This window comes from Solea solea, chromosome 7 (assembly GCF_958295425.1).
Source record: "Solea solea chromosome 7, fSolSol10.1, whole genome shotgun sequence".
In the NCBI taxonomy this organism is placed as follows: Eukaryota; Metazoa; Chordata; class Actinopteri; order Pleuronectiformes; family Soleidae; genus Solea; species Solea solea.
Genome location: NC_081140.1, coordinates 5,726,082 through 5,744,772, shown reverse-complemented (window position 1 = coordinate 5,744,772; position 18,691 = coordinate 5,726,082). Strand labels below are relative to the sequence as shown.

Genomic DNA, 18,691 nt, shown 5'->3' with positions numbered 1-18,691 from the left:
ACTGAGCAGTAACAGTAAATCCCACCTCAGCGACTCAAGTCGCTCTGGATCAGAGAATCCTCGCCCTGAAATGTAAACGTAGCAAATGTTTAAAGTTTCCAGGTCCTGACATCCGACCCGAGCCGGGACACATGAGGTGGAACTGAGCGTGGTGTCGAGTCCCAGCACGACAAACGAGAGAAACCCAGCAGCAAACACAATCATCATGTATATATGTATACATGTATACATATAGATATAGATATATATGTGATTCTGTATGTTATAACACATGTTGTCCTAATTAAATCTCGGCGTCATCACTGAAACATTCGTTTCAGCTGAAGAAGAAGCAACATCAACATCTCATATCTGAGTATGATGGTAACAGATTAGTTTACGACGTATTAAATGATAACAAGCTCCATTCACTTTACCATTTACTGTAATGATTCAAAATTACTGTGCGTGTGTGTGTGTGTGTGTGTGTGTGTGTGTGTGTGTGGAGCTGGAGCTGAAAGAGAAAAAGCAAATATGAAATAGGTTTTTGCACATTTTTCACATTCAGCCAACAATGCAAAGAGGATCATGTCAGACGCCTGAGGAATGTTGCTTTATAGTACGTTTACAACTTTGGGTTTTATTTGTCTGATTGTTGTCTTTTTTAAACTATTTTTTATCATTCATCATTTCCACTTTAGTGACTGAACTATGATCACCTGCTCACTTAACTTCTCAGAAGAAGGTGGAACATCTCACTTTGTTATTGATATACTGTATATATGTATATATATACATATGTATATAAACAATATATATATCTATATATACACTTTATATATAGAATATATATATTCTATATACACATTCTTCTTCGTCTCCATCTATTTGTATTTTTTGGTCATTCAACCACAGCAGTGACCATCAGCACCACTGCTAATAAGTACCATATTTTTACAGGCAGATAAATGTTGATATAGATTAATATATTAAGATATTTTTGTTGATATGCAACATATATATAAGAACAGATATACAATATGTATTAAGCCAGTGCTCATAGTTCATGCTGAGTCCTGAAATATTATCCGATTTTATCCAAACACTGTGCTTTAAGTGGCTCTCATTCAGCAGCTCTGAGGTAAATACTGTGCATCCAAATCCAAACGAGCAAAAACATCATTTGCAGATATTTTCTCTCCCTGTTTGTCGACCTGAAAACACTGAACTCTTGTCTGTAACTCACATGCTCGGCCTCACTGAATCACAAAATTGAAAAACATTTTTTTTTATTTTATTATCGCAGCTTTAATCATAATAAAGCTTGTTGTGTGGAACTATAGGTAAATCTTTCAAAAATCCACTTCTATTGTTAACACAAAATATTGTACATATGCAATGACTGTATTTACCTTTACCTTTAATGGTGCAGCACTCACACGTTCATAGAAACAATAGAAAAATGCACTTGCACACACACGTGTTTCACTCCACCATCAGAAATGTTGTTAAACAGAGAGAATACTGTGCAGTTCACACACACACACACACACACACACACACACACACACCGAAAATTGGATTTTAGAATTTGTGATATTACAGAATTATCTTTCACTGGATGATAAATGGCAGTGATGAAAATACAATATATTAGAGGGAAATGAATGAATGAATATTTATTTAGTTAGTTTGTTAAGTTGGTTGTGAAAGATTCCAACAACATAAAAATAACATGGACTCTGAAATCACTGTGTGTGTGTGTGTGTGTGTGTGTGTGTGAGAGAGAGACACTCACCCTCCATGTTACTGTACCTCTGTGTTTGAGCGTTTCCTCTCTGTGTGTGTGTCCTGTGAATGGAAACACAGACACACACAGACACACACAGGGACAGAGAGGGACAGACAGGAGAGAGGACGTTAGATGATGATTTTATTCCGTGCAACAGTTTACATGTCATTTAAAGTGCAAATATGAACTGTAACTTCCGGATTTATAATCAGATTAAGCCTGTTTTTTTTTTATTCTGAGTGGAAGAAATTACTATTATCCTATGAGAACTGAATAATCGTGTGTGTGTGTGTGTGTGTGTGTGTGTGTGTGTGACTGAGCTTGTTTTCAAACACTCTCACATTCTCGTTTTCTTTTTTATTCATTATTTCAAATTAAAACAAAGGAGAAAATAAATCAAAATTAAGAGAAACAAAATCAGCGTTTCTGAGTGACAGGTATTGTGTGTGTGTGTGTGTGTGTGTGTGTGTGTTTGATTATTTAATATTCACTCAGGATAAATAAGAGTGTGGTGTGGTGTGTGAGGCACCTGCGGGCCCTGCAGGGCCTTCAAACACCACCATCACTGTCTGAGTGACAACTCCACTGGTCCTGCGCGTGGGACACGTGTCACGTGATCACTGATGTGTGTCGCAGTCTGTCTGCTTGGATGACGATCAGATCAAATCACAATAATAAGTGTGTTTGTTTTTTTTGGAGTTTTTTTTCTTTCCCTCTGGATCATCCTGAACACACACATGCGCGTGCACGTGTCCGTGTCCGCGTGTCCCGAGCTGCTGCGTGTTTATTTGACTTCACGGGAGGGAACAACATCCTCATGAGCTCATTCAAAAACACAGAAGAACACAGAACAAATAAATGAGAGAAGCTGGAACTTCACTCACTCACTCACTCACTCTCGTTTAAAGTGAATAAAAGTTGTATTGCTTTATTATCTCTTGTTTATTGAACTCTAACTTGAAAGTAATGTTTCAAATATATATTAATATGATTACTTACGGATGAATAAGACGTCATAAAATCCACGATAGTATTTGCGGATGTTCTGTCATTTTTGTTTTACTTTTATTCTTCAATAAAAACATGTAACCTTCGTTATTTCAGTGATTGTTTGTGACTATTTTGTTTTCATCGCATATTGAATCATGTCAATATTTCAATGTGTTTTAAATTCTTGTTGTAGAATTGTTTTTATTATAGTGAGGACGTTTTAACAACCTGTTGAAAGACACTTTTGACTTTAAGTCTCTAGACGAGACTTTAATTTAAATAAGATAATTGTGTGTGTGTGTGTGTGTGTGTGTGTGTGTGTGTGTCCGGCCTGCAGCAGGTATAAAGGTTGCGGTCTCTCTGTCTCTCTCTCTCTCTCCCTCTGTCTGTCTCTCTCTCTGTCTGTCTGTCTGTCTCTCTCTCTCCTCCGCTGAGCCGCAGCTGCTAACTCACTTGCTGTCATCACATGTGCACAAACACACAGAAGAGCAGGTCGCTGCTGTAAAGACGAACATGAGGCTTCAGTGATAAATAATGTCACGAGGCTCGGGTGGAATAAAACAAAAAAAGCGCTGCTTTAGTGTCTGTGACTGTGGAGCGTTCTCTCCTCAGATCACGCTTTCATTTCACGTATTCACCTCCGAGAAACCCAGACTGAGAGGAACCAAAGAAACAAAAACACAGAGAAGCTTAATTAGATTCAATGATCCGCGCTTTTCCGCAAAGATAAATCTCTGTTTTCATGGTTTAAAGTGAGTTAATTCGGTTTCTTAAAGAAATAAGAGAAATAAGTTCAGTCCAATGCATGAATGTGCACGTGCACATGTTTTAGTTGTTTAGGTGTTTGTTTTAGTTGTGTTTTCTTCACAGTAATACATTATTTTTCGGAGACACTTGCAGTTTAGAAATTATAATCATGAGATTTTTTTAAAGAACTTAACTCATGAGAATCGAATTCGTTCAATATTATTCAAAACATGTTTTAATTAGATGTATTTCTTCTAATTATTTTATACTTTTAAAAATCTCTTTATGATCTATATTCACATATAACATATATATAATACATATATATTATCTATAAGTTCCTTACTTTAGATGAGGGACTATAGGGCGCACGTTGCCTTCATTGTTGATATGATAGACCACTTTTTGTCATATGTTTTAGTGAGAACCAGGTTTTATTAAACCTAATTTTCATTATTATATTTGTGTGCTCATACACGACATTAAAATGATTTATTTCGCTGAGAAGGATTTAGATTTAAAAAAAAAAAACTCAAAACAGGTGAGTCTTTGGATACAGGAGGTGAAATTCATGTCACCTCTGACTCATCTGTGTCCACTTTATGAAATATTTCAATAAATAATCAATAATAAACTGATGTCGCTTCACTTATGTCGCCAAATCTTTATGACCTGAGTTAAAAAAATACAATCACCAGTTTGTTACAGATGTTTTTTTTTGTCATTATCTCACTCAAAGACTCTGCGGCGCGCGCACTTCTTCCGCAGTGCATGCGCTACAAACTCCTTCACCTGCAGATCAAACCATGTGCGATCATGCTTTAACTTTAAATGTCAAAAGTGGCTTCCAGTGACTCACGTGCACCTTTGCCTTTTTATTCATTTCTTTTTCATGTGTTGATTCACTCGTTTTGTAGAAACGTGCTGTACAGGCCTTATTGCTAAATAATAATAATGACTAATAAAAATAAAAGATCTGCAGCTGTATGGTTGTTTATTGTTAATTAATATTAATGAAAACGAGCCGTTTTTTCTGGCACATGTCATTACTGACGGTGATTCCTTACAGATCATGTGTAGAACTCACTCTGATGCACAGGAAGTGTCTGCCCACCTCAGCCATGGCCTCAGCCTGTGGATGTGACAGTTCTGTCACTCTCCTGTGGCTCCCCTGGGTCACTATAGCGCCCCCACCTGGTGCGTCTGTCTACCTGTTAGTGAGACGCACCTATACATCCACCAAACACGCGGCGGTGCAGCAGAAAGGTAACCGGATATGAGCGGTTGTAGTTTATGATTGAGTTTGTCATGAAGTCATGTCCGGAAAAAATGTTTGTTTTATAGCAGCGCGCGCGCGCGCGTGTGTGTCTGTGTGTGTGTGTGAGAGAGAGAGATGGGGAGGAGTGGAGGAAACTTTTTTTCTGCTTTTCCTTCAAGTGAGAACTGATATGTTTAATTTAGCAGAGTGAACTGTAGAGGAGCTGGAGGAAGGGGGGGGGGGTGGGGGGGTTGCCAGTAGTTGCAACAGAAGGAGGAGGGAAAGAGAAAAGGAGGGAGAGGAGAAAGAGAAAGAGAAGGAGGAGGAGGAGAGGGCCGCTGGTCGCCGGGTTTCCATGTGACAAGGGGAAATATGAGGGACTTTGACAGGTCTTAAACGGTCTGGCGCCAAGGCCTCAGTCTAGCCGCTAAATATAGCCGGAGAGATGATGCAGGGAGATGGGAGGAGAAGATGGAGCGATGAAAGGAAGAGGAACAATGTCTAAGAGGGGGAGGAAGAAAATAACAATACTCAATTATAGAGGAATATGGTGAAAAGTGTCCCGTTCTGTTGTAATTAGAGCGTCTTTGGCTCGGATCACTGACACGAGGAGAGGAGACGCTTTTAACGCACTTTTTTTTGCATCCGCACCTGTGATGTGATGTGTTGTTGTAGAGGACGAATGAAGGACGCGTACAGAGGAAAAAAAACTGAATCAAATTCTCACTGTGAATTAAGCAGTTCATTCACTTTAAACTCAGCCTCAGCTCACAAAGTGTCTGTGTCATGAAGCATCCAGACTACATTTCTGCAAATAAGAGAATAACAACATGACAATATCATAAACATGTCCATATTTAATGACACTATAAGAAGAGGTCGAAGGCTGAATGTTTACTTTTTTGAGCGTTTCCAAACTTTACGCACGGCATTTCCTTCTCTATTATGTTTGCTTACCCGCCACACGTTTTAAGAACAAGTGTAGGCTACACTGTGTTTTGCCCAACACAAAATAAAGGCCTGTGTTAATCTGTCAGTTCACTGCCTCTAACATTTAGCTCCAGCAGGAGCAGCGGCAGCTCGGCACAGTCCTCCTTGCACCTAATGACTTTTAAATCGCGCGTAATGAGGGATTTCTGTACCGCTGAAGGCACAGAACAAATAAATGGTGAGTCATTTGCACCAGCATTATTGATACAATTATCCAGTTGAGTTTCGCAGAGGAAAAGAAAACCTTATCCACCTCCACATGCGGGCTGATAATCTGTTTTTGTCACATGCAAAGCTCCATGTTTGCTGCTCCAGAAATCCAAACCAAGCCGCCGCTGTTACCGCTGCTGCTGCTGCTGCTGCTTCATCACTGTCATTTTATAAATCTCCACTTGCAACATTCCAAACAAGTCAGCTGTCCGAGCAAATTATAACAGATGAAAACCACAATGTACATGTGAAGAATGTGCGAGACGTTCACATTCTCACAAGAAGCGGATTCTCATGACTTTTATTTCCAACACCTGACTGGAAACACACCTTGACCTCTGCTAAAGAGATGCTGCTGCACCGACGATTATATTATATTGTATTTTAGTGTCTGATCACATGTTTCCTCTGTTAAAAACAAAACAAAAACACAGTTGTAAAATGTTCTGCAGTAGCTGCTGCGCCTGCTTCCTGTACGGCCAGCAAACTCTTTTACGCATGGATGTATCTGTCTGATGGAAGACGAGCAACAAGTGTGTAACAAAGTGGGAGATGTGCAAACACTGTATGGTCTTAAATCACTTAACGTGATGTGTCTGACACGCGCGTGAACCTCAAGCTGAGTGGAATTGCATTTTAGGGTCGTGTCTTGAGACATTGAGAAATCACATTGTTTTTATTTTTGAAACACTGTGAAGTCATTTGAATGTTTGACATTTGTCTTTTAATATTTGAGGTAGTATAAATTTTACCTAAGGACATTTTTATGGCCAGATGGAGCTTTGTGTGACTGTGAGAGGAAACCGTACAGACGCAGCGCAGATAGGAAAAGGAAATGCGCACGTTGCTCTCTTTGACATGGATTATCACTTTTAGTTTCAGTTTTGTTCGAAGTTACGCGCGCGTGTGTGTGTGTGTGTGGCCAACATCATAGTCAATCCGTGCCCGCAGAGAGCAGCTGTTTACCCCCGAAAAAACTGCTCAACGCATCTGACACCGACTCATGACTGAGGGAGGAGGCGCAGAGGAGCGGAGCGGGGGCCTCGCATGAGGCTGCTGCTGCTGCTGCTGCTGGAGGCGCTCGCACATTCAGGGTAAATATGAAGAGACAAGGGAGGAGAGTGTTCGCATTGTGGCGCATCAGCCGACTGGCGCCGGCCGGCTCTTTAACAAACTGAGACCAAGTTAATGAAGAGCTGTGGCGCTAAAGGAGCTCAGCGGAGCGGGGTGCGGGGAGGGGAGGGGAGGCTGCTCCCGGGGCCCCTCCCGCTGCTGTTGCTGCTTCTGCTGCCCGGAGTCCCGCACTGTCCCGGGTTTGACAGAGAAACAACCTGTCGGTCACACGCCACCACGGCCTGAGCCTCAGCTCCCACTCAACACTAAATCATCTCATCACTGTCAGGGCTTTGATGTGCAAACACAAACTATCATAAATAAATAGAAAATAAACACAGTAATGTGTCAGCAGGAAAATGATGTTTAATAAAGTGCTAATACACAGCGGATATTATTTAATAAAATATATGCAAATCTGCTCTTATAACTTTGCAGCCAAACAAGGAAGAGTTTGTGTCGAAGTGAGCACTCACCGCTTTCCTTCCTTCTCCCTGATTTTCTCTCAAAATTCATTCATCGTCATTCATATGGTTTCCTCTTTTTTTCCTCCATGCACGCAGCATCTGGGTTTGTGTGTGATTTTTTTTCTCTCCAGTCTTGTCTCTGTGTTAAACTGCTGCTGCTGCTGCTGCTGCTGTCGCTGCTGCTGCTGCTGCCGCCTCCCCGTCAGCCCGATCAGGGTCTAAACGCACAGATACGCGGCTCTCGCGTGGGGAAACCCGGGTCTTTGTGAGTCTGAAGTGACTGCACTCTCAGCTGACATGGTCCGGGCTAACGGGAGACAAATCCAGCCTAAGAGTCACAGCAGCCGATAACTTGGGATAACTACGAGTCTGATTAGAAAGAAAGAGAGAGAGCGAAAGAGAGGGAGCCGCTCTTTAGAACCGTCTCCGGAATGTAGAGCTGTGAGCAGAGCAGAGCAGTGACTGTAGAGAGAGACAGTAAAGAGCTGGAGCTGTTCCTCTCTATAAAGGTGAGTATTCACACAGTGGACAGGTTGCTTTCTCCGGTGGCGACATTGTAAAAACGCAAGCCGAGAGAGGTGATGCCTCCGCCGGCCAACAACTGAGGGCTGACCCGGTGTTTGGCTTGGAAATGGGGGAGGGATTTCCCAATCCTCCCTGTCATTGGTTAATATTTTATCCTGTTGACATGTTTTCTTACTGCTAATGCTTCCGACACCTTCTTGTCTCCCCCTCCTCTTCCTCCCTCCTCTCGTAGAGTCTGGCCGGAGCTGTCAGAACCACGCCTATAGGGGCCCACAATTGGTCCAGAAAGCGTAAAATCAGCAATCAAAGGGGCTTGGTTCATTAGTGTTGGGGATGGAGGCAGGAAGGACATGTGAGATAGTCACAGATCTGCAGTGAACGCGGCCACATCTCTCCAGTCAGTGTGGGATGACTGAAGCAGAGAAACTGTTCATTTCTACTAGAGGCACACGACGCAGCCGCCGCGCTCTCCCTCCACAGCGCCGCTCCTGCTGAAGGACTCCGGCGGAGGAACCGAAGGAAAAACGCACTAACAACAATTTCAACAACAACTCTGGGCTATTTTTTTTCTTCTTCACGCTGATAACGCGTTGTGACAAGGCGCTGGACTCTTCTGTGCAGCTTAAACAAATCAATTGCTCGCGAATCGCGGACCTACACTGGCTCCAGTTAGGGGGGAATACCACTAAAAAATTATAAACATCCATTATTTCACTTGGTTTTTGTGGATGCACCGATGAGAGATCCAGTTTTCACAGGGACTGCAATGGCTTATCACCCTTTCCACGCACACCGGCCAACCGACTTCCCAATGTCCGCCTTCCTGGCGGCCGCGCAGCCGTCCTTCTTCCCGGCGCTCAGCCTGCCTCCCGGGGCGCTCACCAAGCCCATCGCGGACCACGGCCTGGCCGCGGCGACGGAGGCTGGGCTCCACCCGGCCCTCAGCCACCATCAGGCGGCTCATCTCCGCAGCATGAAGAGCCTGGAGCCCGAGGAGGAGGTGGACGACGACCCCAAAGTTACACTGGAAGCCAAGGATCTTTGGGACCAGTTTCATAAACTCGGGACGGAAATGGTTATTACCAAGTCCGGAAGGTAAGAATTATTCTCAGCTATAATTTCCGAGGGTATTTTAATTTTATACAAACCGCCACATACATAAATGCAGAAAATACAAAGCAGCTGACAAGTTTAGAGCAGCTTAAATCCCATTTATTCACGCTATTTAATAGCAGCCTGTGCGCCAGGCCCTAGCTTTGTATTCACCACTTAGTATACCGCCGAATAATAGCGTGTTCTATGATCAATAAAAATACACGAGAACATTATTAAATACGCAAAGGGTATATTACCTCAACATTGAATTCTCCACTAAATAACCATTTTTTAAAAGGAGTTTCAGTCCCACGTTTGCAAACTGGCTTCATTTATGAAACTAAGAGTCTGTAATAAGAAGTTAAATTGTTTTTTGGGGGGAATATTTGTGATACATTTCCAGGATGATCAAAGTAAATATTTGGGGTATTTTTGAGGGAGGGGGAGAAATTATGGCCTGAGCTTTAATCAGGGGTTTTATCTGTGAGGCTGCATTCTGTAGAGACAGCAGACTTCTGGGTTTTATAAACAGGCTGTCACTTCAAAAAGCAGCAACGTGGAGTGGTGTGGTCATAAATATACGACTCAGCTTTGTAGCTGTGTATTGACAATACACATACAGAGAGACACACAAATATACACACACACACACACATACTGTGGCTTTTCACTAATTGCGCGCAAAACAGAGAATAATGTCCGACTATTGCATTATTTCCACTTGTTGTTCCACGCGTTGTGTTTTTTCCTGCGCCTTCAATGCGTCTTTTGTCAATCCTGTCCAAGTTTCCCTCAACTATAATGTGCTGCTGTGTTATGGTTGAATCACGGTGTGCTGACTCTCTGTCTCTCTGTCTCTGTGTGTGTGCGTGTTTCTCCTTCTCTTCAGGAGGATGTTCCCTCCGTTCAAAGTGCGAATAAACGGCCTGGATAAAAAAGCCAAATACATCCTGCTCATGGACATTGTGGCAGCGGACGACTGCCGCTACAAGTTCCACAACTCCCGCTGGATGGTCGCGGGCAAGGCCGACCCGGAGATGCCCAAGAGGATGTACATCCACCCGGACAGTCCGGCCACCGGCGAGCAGTGGATGGCAAAGCCTGTTGCTTTCCACAAACTCAAGCTGACCAACAACATCTCAGACAAGCACGGATTTGTAAGTATTGAAATCTGTTGATGTGTGTATTTTACGCATATATTTATTATTTGATAACGTTGTTTTCGTGCTGCAGCTGCAACAGAAGGTGTTTGTTGTTGGAGCGTGCGTTCAGCTCATCAAATTTTTATGAAGAATGTGCTGTGAAGTGAGGTAGAATAATGTGAATAAGTCACAAAGGGGGGGAAGAACTGTACATGGGAAGAACTTTTGTAGGGAAATAAAGAAGCAGTGCAAAAATATTTTAACTCTTCCCAAAAAAAATATTTCCCTCCAGGACAGAATTGAACTTAAAGATGAATAAATGTTGTTTCTGTTCGTCTTAACGTATACAAAGCTGTGTGTGTGTTTGTGTGTGTGTGTGCGCGCGTGTGTGTGTGTGTGTGTGTGTGTGTTGACACTTTGACACCACTTGACTCTCCCCACCGCCACTTAAAATACACACAGATGCAGCCTATATTTCCTTCTGCACAATAATATTATTATCAGCCTCCTGCACCGTAAAAAAAAAAGGGGGAAAAAAGACGCAGGTCTAACTATGGTTTTATCTTATAATAGGATCAAGTTTTAATTGAGATATTAAAATATGACATCAGTAAATAATTAAATAAATAAATAAATGAGAGGGATTAAGTGCAGAAAAGACGTAAAATGTTTATACATTTACATGAACAGTATAGTATAGTATAGTAGTATATGATGTTGTTAATATGCTGCTGGTCTGTGTTTATATTTGTCATGCGTGATGAAATTCAATATTTATAACGTTTAATATACCATTATTTACTGACCTATATAATATTGTACTATATAAAATGGCTATTTTATTGCACACATGCGTGTAATACTATGTGAATAAGGGGGGGAAACAATATTATTATTATTGTATTTGTTTTTGTTATTGAAATTCACATTCACGTGCAAATAATTCAGTCGTCAAAGCGGTATATATATATATATATATATATATATATATATATATATATATATAATATATATACATATATATGTATATGCAGGTGTGTTGTTAGTGTTGGTGATATTTTTTAATTAATTTTAAAATCAGAGTGAAACACTTAATATGAGCTCTTTAATCACAGCATGTTGTTGGAATATGAATAATTAATGTGTTATAGTAAAATAAGGTTATATGTAAGTGTGGGATGAAGTGACTGCAGTGTTTGTGAATGAATGAATGAATGAATGAATGAGTGTAAATGTGTGACTTTTTGTCCTGATAGAAACTGGATGGAGTCAGATTTGTTTCTTTTTTCCATATTTAAATATACAGCTGTGGTTCTGAGACCTCATGACAACATGTGTGGCCTGGTCCGGTTCCTCTTCACTTTGTCCCGCACTAATTACAGACATGTCTGCTCACACACACACACACACACACACACACACACACAGCAATTACAACAATAGACTGGATGATCCGCGTCAACATTCTCTGTCTAGTGTGGAGTTTTTGTTTTGTCTCTGTCACATGCTAGAGGTCGTTATTTCATACGAAGCTGTGTCTCTGTATGTGTGTTGGTCCAGACAATCCTGAACTCGATGCACAAGTACCAGCCCAGGTTCCACATAGTCCGGGCCAACGACATCCTCAAGCTGCCTTACAGCACCTTCAGGACCTACGTGTTCCCCGAGACCGAGTTCGTGGCTGTGACGGCCTACCAGAACGACAAGGTGAGTGAGTCACCGACCCACGCAGACTCTCTGTCTCTAAATATAAACAAATACAGGTCATGGTCTGCAAAATAAATGCCCTACATGTGTCCCCTCCCCCCACGCAACACCAACTCTCCCCCCGAAGACTTAATCTGATTTTGTAGGTCGCCTAATTTCCCTGCAGAGGAGGACTCCCATGTCCCACTTGATTTATCTAATTGTTTTCCTTTTTTCTGCCTGGGTTTTGTGTGAGTGAACCACGTCACGAGTGTTTTTCTCACCGCGAATTCACTGTCGTATCTATATATTCACGAGTTTTCGCGCTTCAGCACAAGTGGATAAATTAGGCGTGTAAATGCTGGATAAGTATTGTGGTGCGGGAGCGCGCGCGCACACACCTTTTTATATAGTAGTATCAATAGTGTTTTTTATAATAAAAAAAAAATCATAATATGATATATTGTATGTGCTGTTTGTTTATTTTTTTATTATTATTTTAAGCCCCGTCGTTCACTCCTGATCCTTTTCCACTGAGTTAATTGGAGCTCGTGTCCTTGAGTGGGGCGTGTGTGGGGTGTGGGGGGGCTGGTTGTAAAAGTTTATGGCAAGGAGTCACAATCGATTACAGGCCATTTAAAAGGCTGCTCAGCCTGCAGATGTGCTGGACGCCTCAAGCCTCCTTTCCACGGGCCACTCGGGTTCTCCTCCTCCTCTCCTCGAGGAGAGAGGCCCCCACGCCGGCTCATGCCCTGCCCGTGGAGTGCAGAACTGCCCCGGCCTTCTCCTCCTCCTCCTCCTCCTCCTCTATACCAGAGCATATCTGTGAATCCAAACCGCGTTATTAATTATTGATAAGATAGTCATCTGTTCAAGTAACGCTCCTTCTGCCCTGTTTTATTTTATCTGGGGGAGCAGAAGCTTGTTTGGAAATAGTTCGTGGCACAATTTCTCTCCTGGGGCCAATGAGAATAACGCCCCGTCATTACGCGTTTTATTAATAATGCAAAAAAAAAAGATGGAAAAAAAGAAAAGAAAACAGAGGCCCGAGCGTGTTTGTGTGTTTTCCTACATGTGCAGACAAAGCTTGGTGTTTTCCTGAAAGCCTCTAACATGAAGTGTGTCCTTGTGCCCACAGATAACACAGCTCAAGATTGATAACAACCCCTTTGCTAAAGGATTCAGAGACACGGGCAACGGCAGGAGAGAGAAAAGGTAACAGTGTGTGTCTGTGTGTGTGTGTGTGTGTGTGTGTGTGCGTGCGCGCGCGCGTGTCATCTATAAAATTTAGTATGGTAGTGGTGTCAAATTATTATTATTATTATTATTATTATTATTATTATCATCATCCTCATTATTATTACCATTATTATTGTTATTATCATTATTATTATAATTATTATTATTATTATTAGTATTGTTATTATTATAAATAATGTTATTATCATTATTATTATTATTTGTAGAAAGCAGCTGCAGATGCCGTCTCTGCGCATGTACGAGGACCAGTGCAAGGCAGACCGGGACGGCGCGGACTCGGACGCCTCCTCCAGTGAGGCTCCGGTGGGCAGAGACGCGGTCCACTCACCGCTGGTCGCCGGTACCAGCCCACTGAGGTTCAGCCGACCGAGTCGAGGTGAGAAAGCGCTGCTGTTTTTGTTTTGACTCTGATAAAAAAAAAAAAACCTGAATAACCACTGAAAAGAGTGTATTACTTTGGCTACAGTTGTTAAAATTGTTAACATTGTTTTGTATTAAAATGTATTTATTTATTTATATTTATCAGTGCATTAATTAACCTTGGCATGTGAGATAAATCTAAAATTGTATCACATTCATCTAAAATTAAAATAATCAGCCATATTGGAATTATTTCATTAATTAATGAAATAAAGACTGGCTGTTTCATATTTAATGATGCAAAGATAACCTGTATGTGTGTGTTTGTGCGTGTGTGTGTGTGTGTAAACCTGTGGAATATAATATTCAAAAAATTAAACCTTTGGAGAACATTTTGTTTAATGGTTTAATATATGTGAATTCCATCCATGTAATGATATACTGTATTTATTTGGTTTTGTTCCACTTCCCTTAATTCATCAAACAAACAGAATTAAATAAGTATTATTAGGTTTTAAATTATACTGCCATGTGCTATAACATACTATAGGGGTGGGTGGGTGTGTGTGTGACCTTTGCTGGCATAAACACTGACCTTATCAGGACCAGTATTCCTCATGGAGACCAAAACCTGGTCCTAACTGAGGAAGTGGTTAAGTTGAGGGCTAATATTGAATTGTGGTTAGTTTAAGGTTAGTGTTAGGCATTAACTGGTTGGTTAGTCTGTCCAAATGAATGAAAGTCACTACAAGTCCTGTGTGTGTGTGTGTATTTTATAACAGAAGGGAATGAGGTGTAAAATGGTTAATCATGTTTCTTGCTCGTCCCTCTTGTGTCACAGATGAAAAAGCGTGCACTGACAGCGAGCAGGAGCTGGAGAATCCTGACGAGCACTGCACGGCCTCCAACAGTCCAGGACCTGAGCCCGTGTCCCCCTTCAGCTCCAGGTGCGAGGACCGCATACGTGACAGGCACAGTGCGGAAAAGAAGGACGACTCCGTTTTCAGTATAAGGAACCTTGAGAAGGACAAAGCAGAGAGCAGGCACAGGAAGGACACCACAGACACACTGACAAAGGACTCAGAGTCTGGAGGCACTGGTGCCAGTAAGGACGTGTTCTCGCCTCTCATGGTCCAGACTGAAAGTCCCTCACACTTCAGCCCAGGCCACTTACAAAGCCTGGCTCTGTCTGGTCTGCACAGTCAGCAGTTCTTTAACCCTCTGAGCGCCGGATCACCGCTGTTGTTTCACCCTGGGCAGTTTGCCATGGCCCCCGGAGCCTTTTCTGCTATGGGAATGGGGCATCTTTTGGCCTCTGTTTCAGGAGCAAGTGTTTTGGAAAATGGCAGCCTCTCCACCCAGGGCACGGGAGGAACCCCCAACCCTTTCCCCTTCCATCTGTCCCAGCACATGCTCGCCTCTCAGGTAAGGAAGGTCATCCAGTCAAACTAGGATATAGTTTGCATGTACACCTGTAGCACTGAGCTCACATGAGTCAGCAAGACAAAGAGGCTGTGCCTGCAAGTGAGAAGTGTTTAGATCACAGACTCTTGCTTTTCTTAACTGCTGATCATTAAGAATTAAAGCAATATTTCATGTAATTGTTGCCTGCAAACATATGTATTTGTATTAAAATGTAAGATGCAGGTTTATCAAAAGGATTTTAAATCAGAAACATACTCTCATACCTCACCTGACTCATGTTTCCTTAAAACATTGAGTTTGTGTCGATTGTTTCACCTCTTGACTGGAAATAATGATGTGTACATTTTGACTCAAAATATATCCTCTTTCTTTTTCCAGGGCATCCCGATGCCTCCATTCGGAGGTCTTTTCCCGTACCCGTACACCTACATGGCAGCAGCTGCAGCGGCGGCCTCAGCCTCCGCTCTCCCCACCACCAGCACCTCCAATCCTCTCTCCAGGAATCCATTCCTGACTTCATCCCGGCCTCGGCTCCGCTTTAACCCCTACCAGCTCCCCGTGTCACTGCCTCAGACCTCCAGCCTGCTCACCACCGGCCTTTCCAGCAGCCTCAGTGCGGGCTCTGAATCCTCCAAACCGGGCAGCAGAGAGACCAGCCCGGCCCCGGAGCACCACAGCAGCCACAAGACAGGAGGGTCAAGTGGGAGAGTTATGTCCCCAAAAACCTCCCTGAAGGACTCAGTGAATGAACTGCAAAGCATCCAGAGACTGGTGAGTGGCCTGGAGAGTCAGAGAGAGCCCTCCCCGACTGCAGACTCTCCTAAGTGATGAAGAGTCTCCGTTTGAGACAAAGTCTTGGCTTGAATACCAGAGGACTAGAGGTGCTTCTGTGCTGTACAGCACATCATAGACTGGGATGAGGGGTTGGTGAAGGCTGAGAACTGATGTGTTTTTGGAACAAAGCTGCAGACTGAGAGGGATTTGGTCCATGCAATTAAATTGACTTTTTTTAAATTAAACTTTTTTTAAAAAAAGTAGTACTGAAAGTTTTCCTCCAGAGTGGAAAGCCTGTCAACAGTCTGACTACCAGACACAGAAACTCTTCTCTTGAGTCAGAGCAGGGTGACCGACCAGGAGAATCTGGAATATTGAAGGATTAAAGGAGTGAGGATACACATCAATTCAAATATGGAAATAATAATAATAAAAAACTATGTAACACTAAATAATCGAGAAAAAATATTATTGAAACAAAAACTCTTGCGTCGCAGAGACAAACACTGATCATTTCCACTACATAAAATGTACTGAAACAAATGTGTTTCATCGTGATATCAGAGGTGAGCCATGCTGATTCAGATCAGCCTCACCTGCCTGAGAGTCTGCAGCTCCACAGACTGAACTGAGCACCAGAGAGAGAGAGTGAGAGTGTGTGTGAATGTGTGAGTGTGTGAGTGTGTATGTGTGTGTAACTTGAAGCATTTGGGCCTGGGTTTAACACACAGGACTTCATCCCTGAGCAGGAGCCTCATCACAGGTCTCAAGCTTCATCCCCAAAAACATTTTTTTTTCTATTTTTTCCAGGCCTCTGATTTTTATTTTTTATTTTTTTCAAAAGGGATGGAAAAGTGAAAGTTCCGTCAGCAAAAAAAGAACCGCTTATCATTTCATGCCAGAAAGATAAAAAACAACAAAAAAAGTTTCTGAAATATTTATGTAATTAAAAAAACTACAAACAACTGTAAATAAAGCTAAGATCCAAGAATATGCAATTGGTATTAATTTATTCAAGGCTGTATATTAGCGTGTATATATTTCGAATTTAACTCGTTGCTTCTTTTTTTCCTCCCCCTCCTCCTCCTGCTCTCATTTTACATGACCATATACTGTAAATTAAAGCTATTTAGCGCTTGTTGGTTTGACAAACTGTATGAAGCATCGCTGGGTTTTTGTTTTTAGGAGACGTGTGTGCCATGTTTTAGTCCGCATCCACCGACGTACACAGAGGATCAGAGCGAGAGCTCCACATATGGATTTAAAAACACCTCAGGTTTCTTCACTCCAGCCAGGAGACATTCAAAGCAATTCCTCCTTTGGGCGCATCATTCATATCTATTCATAAATATATTTAAAGATGAAAGTATCTTGTTTATGCTGGTTGTCCGGGTATATTTTTTTTTCTTTTGATTGTCTCACAGTTTCAATAAAAAATCGTTGTGCTGAAAAATTGCATTATTATTGCGTATTATTATTATTGTTGTTGTTATTATTATAGAGCATTTTAAAGAACCTTTATTAATAATAACATCTTTTTTCACACTCATATAGTGCACACACGTGTCAGGAGCGCCCTCTGTCGGCCATATGTATAACAAGGAAAGGCTTTTGGTTTATTATTTTTATTATTATTATTGTTATTATTATCATCATTATTATTATTATTATTATTATTATGATTGTTGGTAAGATATTATCACTGGGTTTAATTTAACCTTACACAAAATACATTTAAATTATTTTTTTTTACTTAAGGGTCACGGCTATGGATATTAAAACGTATAAAGGAAACATGGTGTGATAAAGTGGTAGGTGTGTGCGCGTGCGCGTGATTTTATTTCGAGCACCTCCTCAGTAAACCTCACTGCACTGTTTCCTTTAGTATTGTGTGGAGCGCGATATTTTTAGAAGTGATGTAAGTATTTATAGGAAGCGCTTTCTCTGCTGACAGACACACACACACACACACACACACACACAGACCCGTGCAGCTATCCTTTTAAGGACTCTACGTTGACGTCCATTCATTTGAACAGCCTTTAAAAAAAATCAAACCTTAACCCTGAATTTAACCAGTTCCTCAGGGTACCCTTACCCTAACCCTCATTGGGACCAGATTTTGGTCTCCATGAGGACTACTGGTGTCCTCAAAGGCTGACAAATACAAGCACACAGACACACACAGACACACACACACCCTCTGCAGCCGGAGAGAGCCACTGTAAACTGTTTTCCTTTTTTTTTGTTTGCGTCAGCTTACACATAATCGATCAGCGCGTGTATCCTGGAACATAAATTCCACATCAAGTATGTTGTCACTAACGGAAATAAACTTTTTTTTCTTCAATGGGCCGAATATGTCATGATGTCACCGAGGTTAAGCACGCGCACAACACGGGCAAAGAAGCCAACGACATTTCTGTAAAATGTGTCACTTCATTTTTTTTCAATCGTGTTCGGTTTGGTACCAAAGTCAGAATGTGTGTAGTATGTGTGTGTGTGTGTGAGAGAGAGAGAGAGAGAGAGAGAGAGAGAGAGAGAGAGAGAGAGAGAGAGAGTGTGTGATGGACTGTGTGTATCTCGGTTTAAGGGTTAAGCAGGGGGGAGTTCAGGGCAGCAGACAGCCTTTTGTCCGGGACCCGGCGCCTGTCGCCTGCCTGCCGGCCACAGCCTCCACACCGCCCCGCTTCCTAATTAGAGCCCCCTCCTCCTCCTCCTCCTCCTCCTCCCCTTCTTCTTTATTTTCCTTTTTCTTTCTGCAGCGATAATCACAAAACTCTCATTCTATTACAGGGACCATTGTTGCCACTCTGTTATCTTCAATTAACAGGGAGAGCGACTCGACCTCGCACTCAGGGAGAAAAAAGTCCTTGTC

General features: G+C 42.0%; 1 protein-coding gene across 1 annotated transcript; it reads left to right on the top strand.

The window, feature by feature from the left end:
• Positions 1-7,956: 7,956 nt before the first annotated feature.
• Positions 7,957-17,260, top strand: tbx2b (T-box transcription factor 2b). The gene is made up of 8 exons (XM_058633223.1): positions 7,957-8,055; positions 8,304-9,166; positions 10,056-10,323; positions 11,869-12,015; positions 13,133-13,209; positions 13,461-13,630; positions 14,456-15,039; positions 15,418-17,260. Exons 2-8 carry the CDS (start codon positions 8,808-8,810, stop codon positions 15,865-15,867), a joined length of 2,055 nt encoding a protein of 684 aa, XP_058489206.1. The 5' UTR covers positions 7,957-8,055; positions 8,304-8,807; the 3' UTR covers positions 15,868-17,260.
• The last annotated feature ends 1,431 nt before the right edge of the window (positions 17,261-18,691 follow it).

Bases quoted from the DNA above. Each gene is read 5' to 3' on its own strand.
- tbx2b (XM_058633223.1), top strand. From the start codon at position 8,808: ATGAGAGATCCAGTTTTCACAGGGACTGCAATGGCTTATCACCCTTTC. The intron at 9,167-10,055 runs GTAAGAATTATT...CCTTCTCTTCAG, and splicing joins GTTATTACCAAGTCCGGAAG to GAGGATGTTCCCTCCGTTCA. The intron at 13,631-14,455 runs GTGAGAAAGCGC...CTTGTGTCACAG, and splicing joins GTTCAGCCGACCGAGTCGAG to ATGAAAAAGCGTGCACTGAC.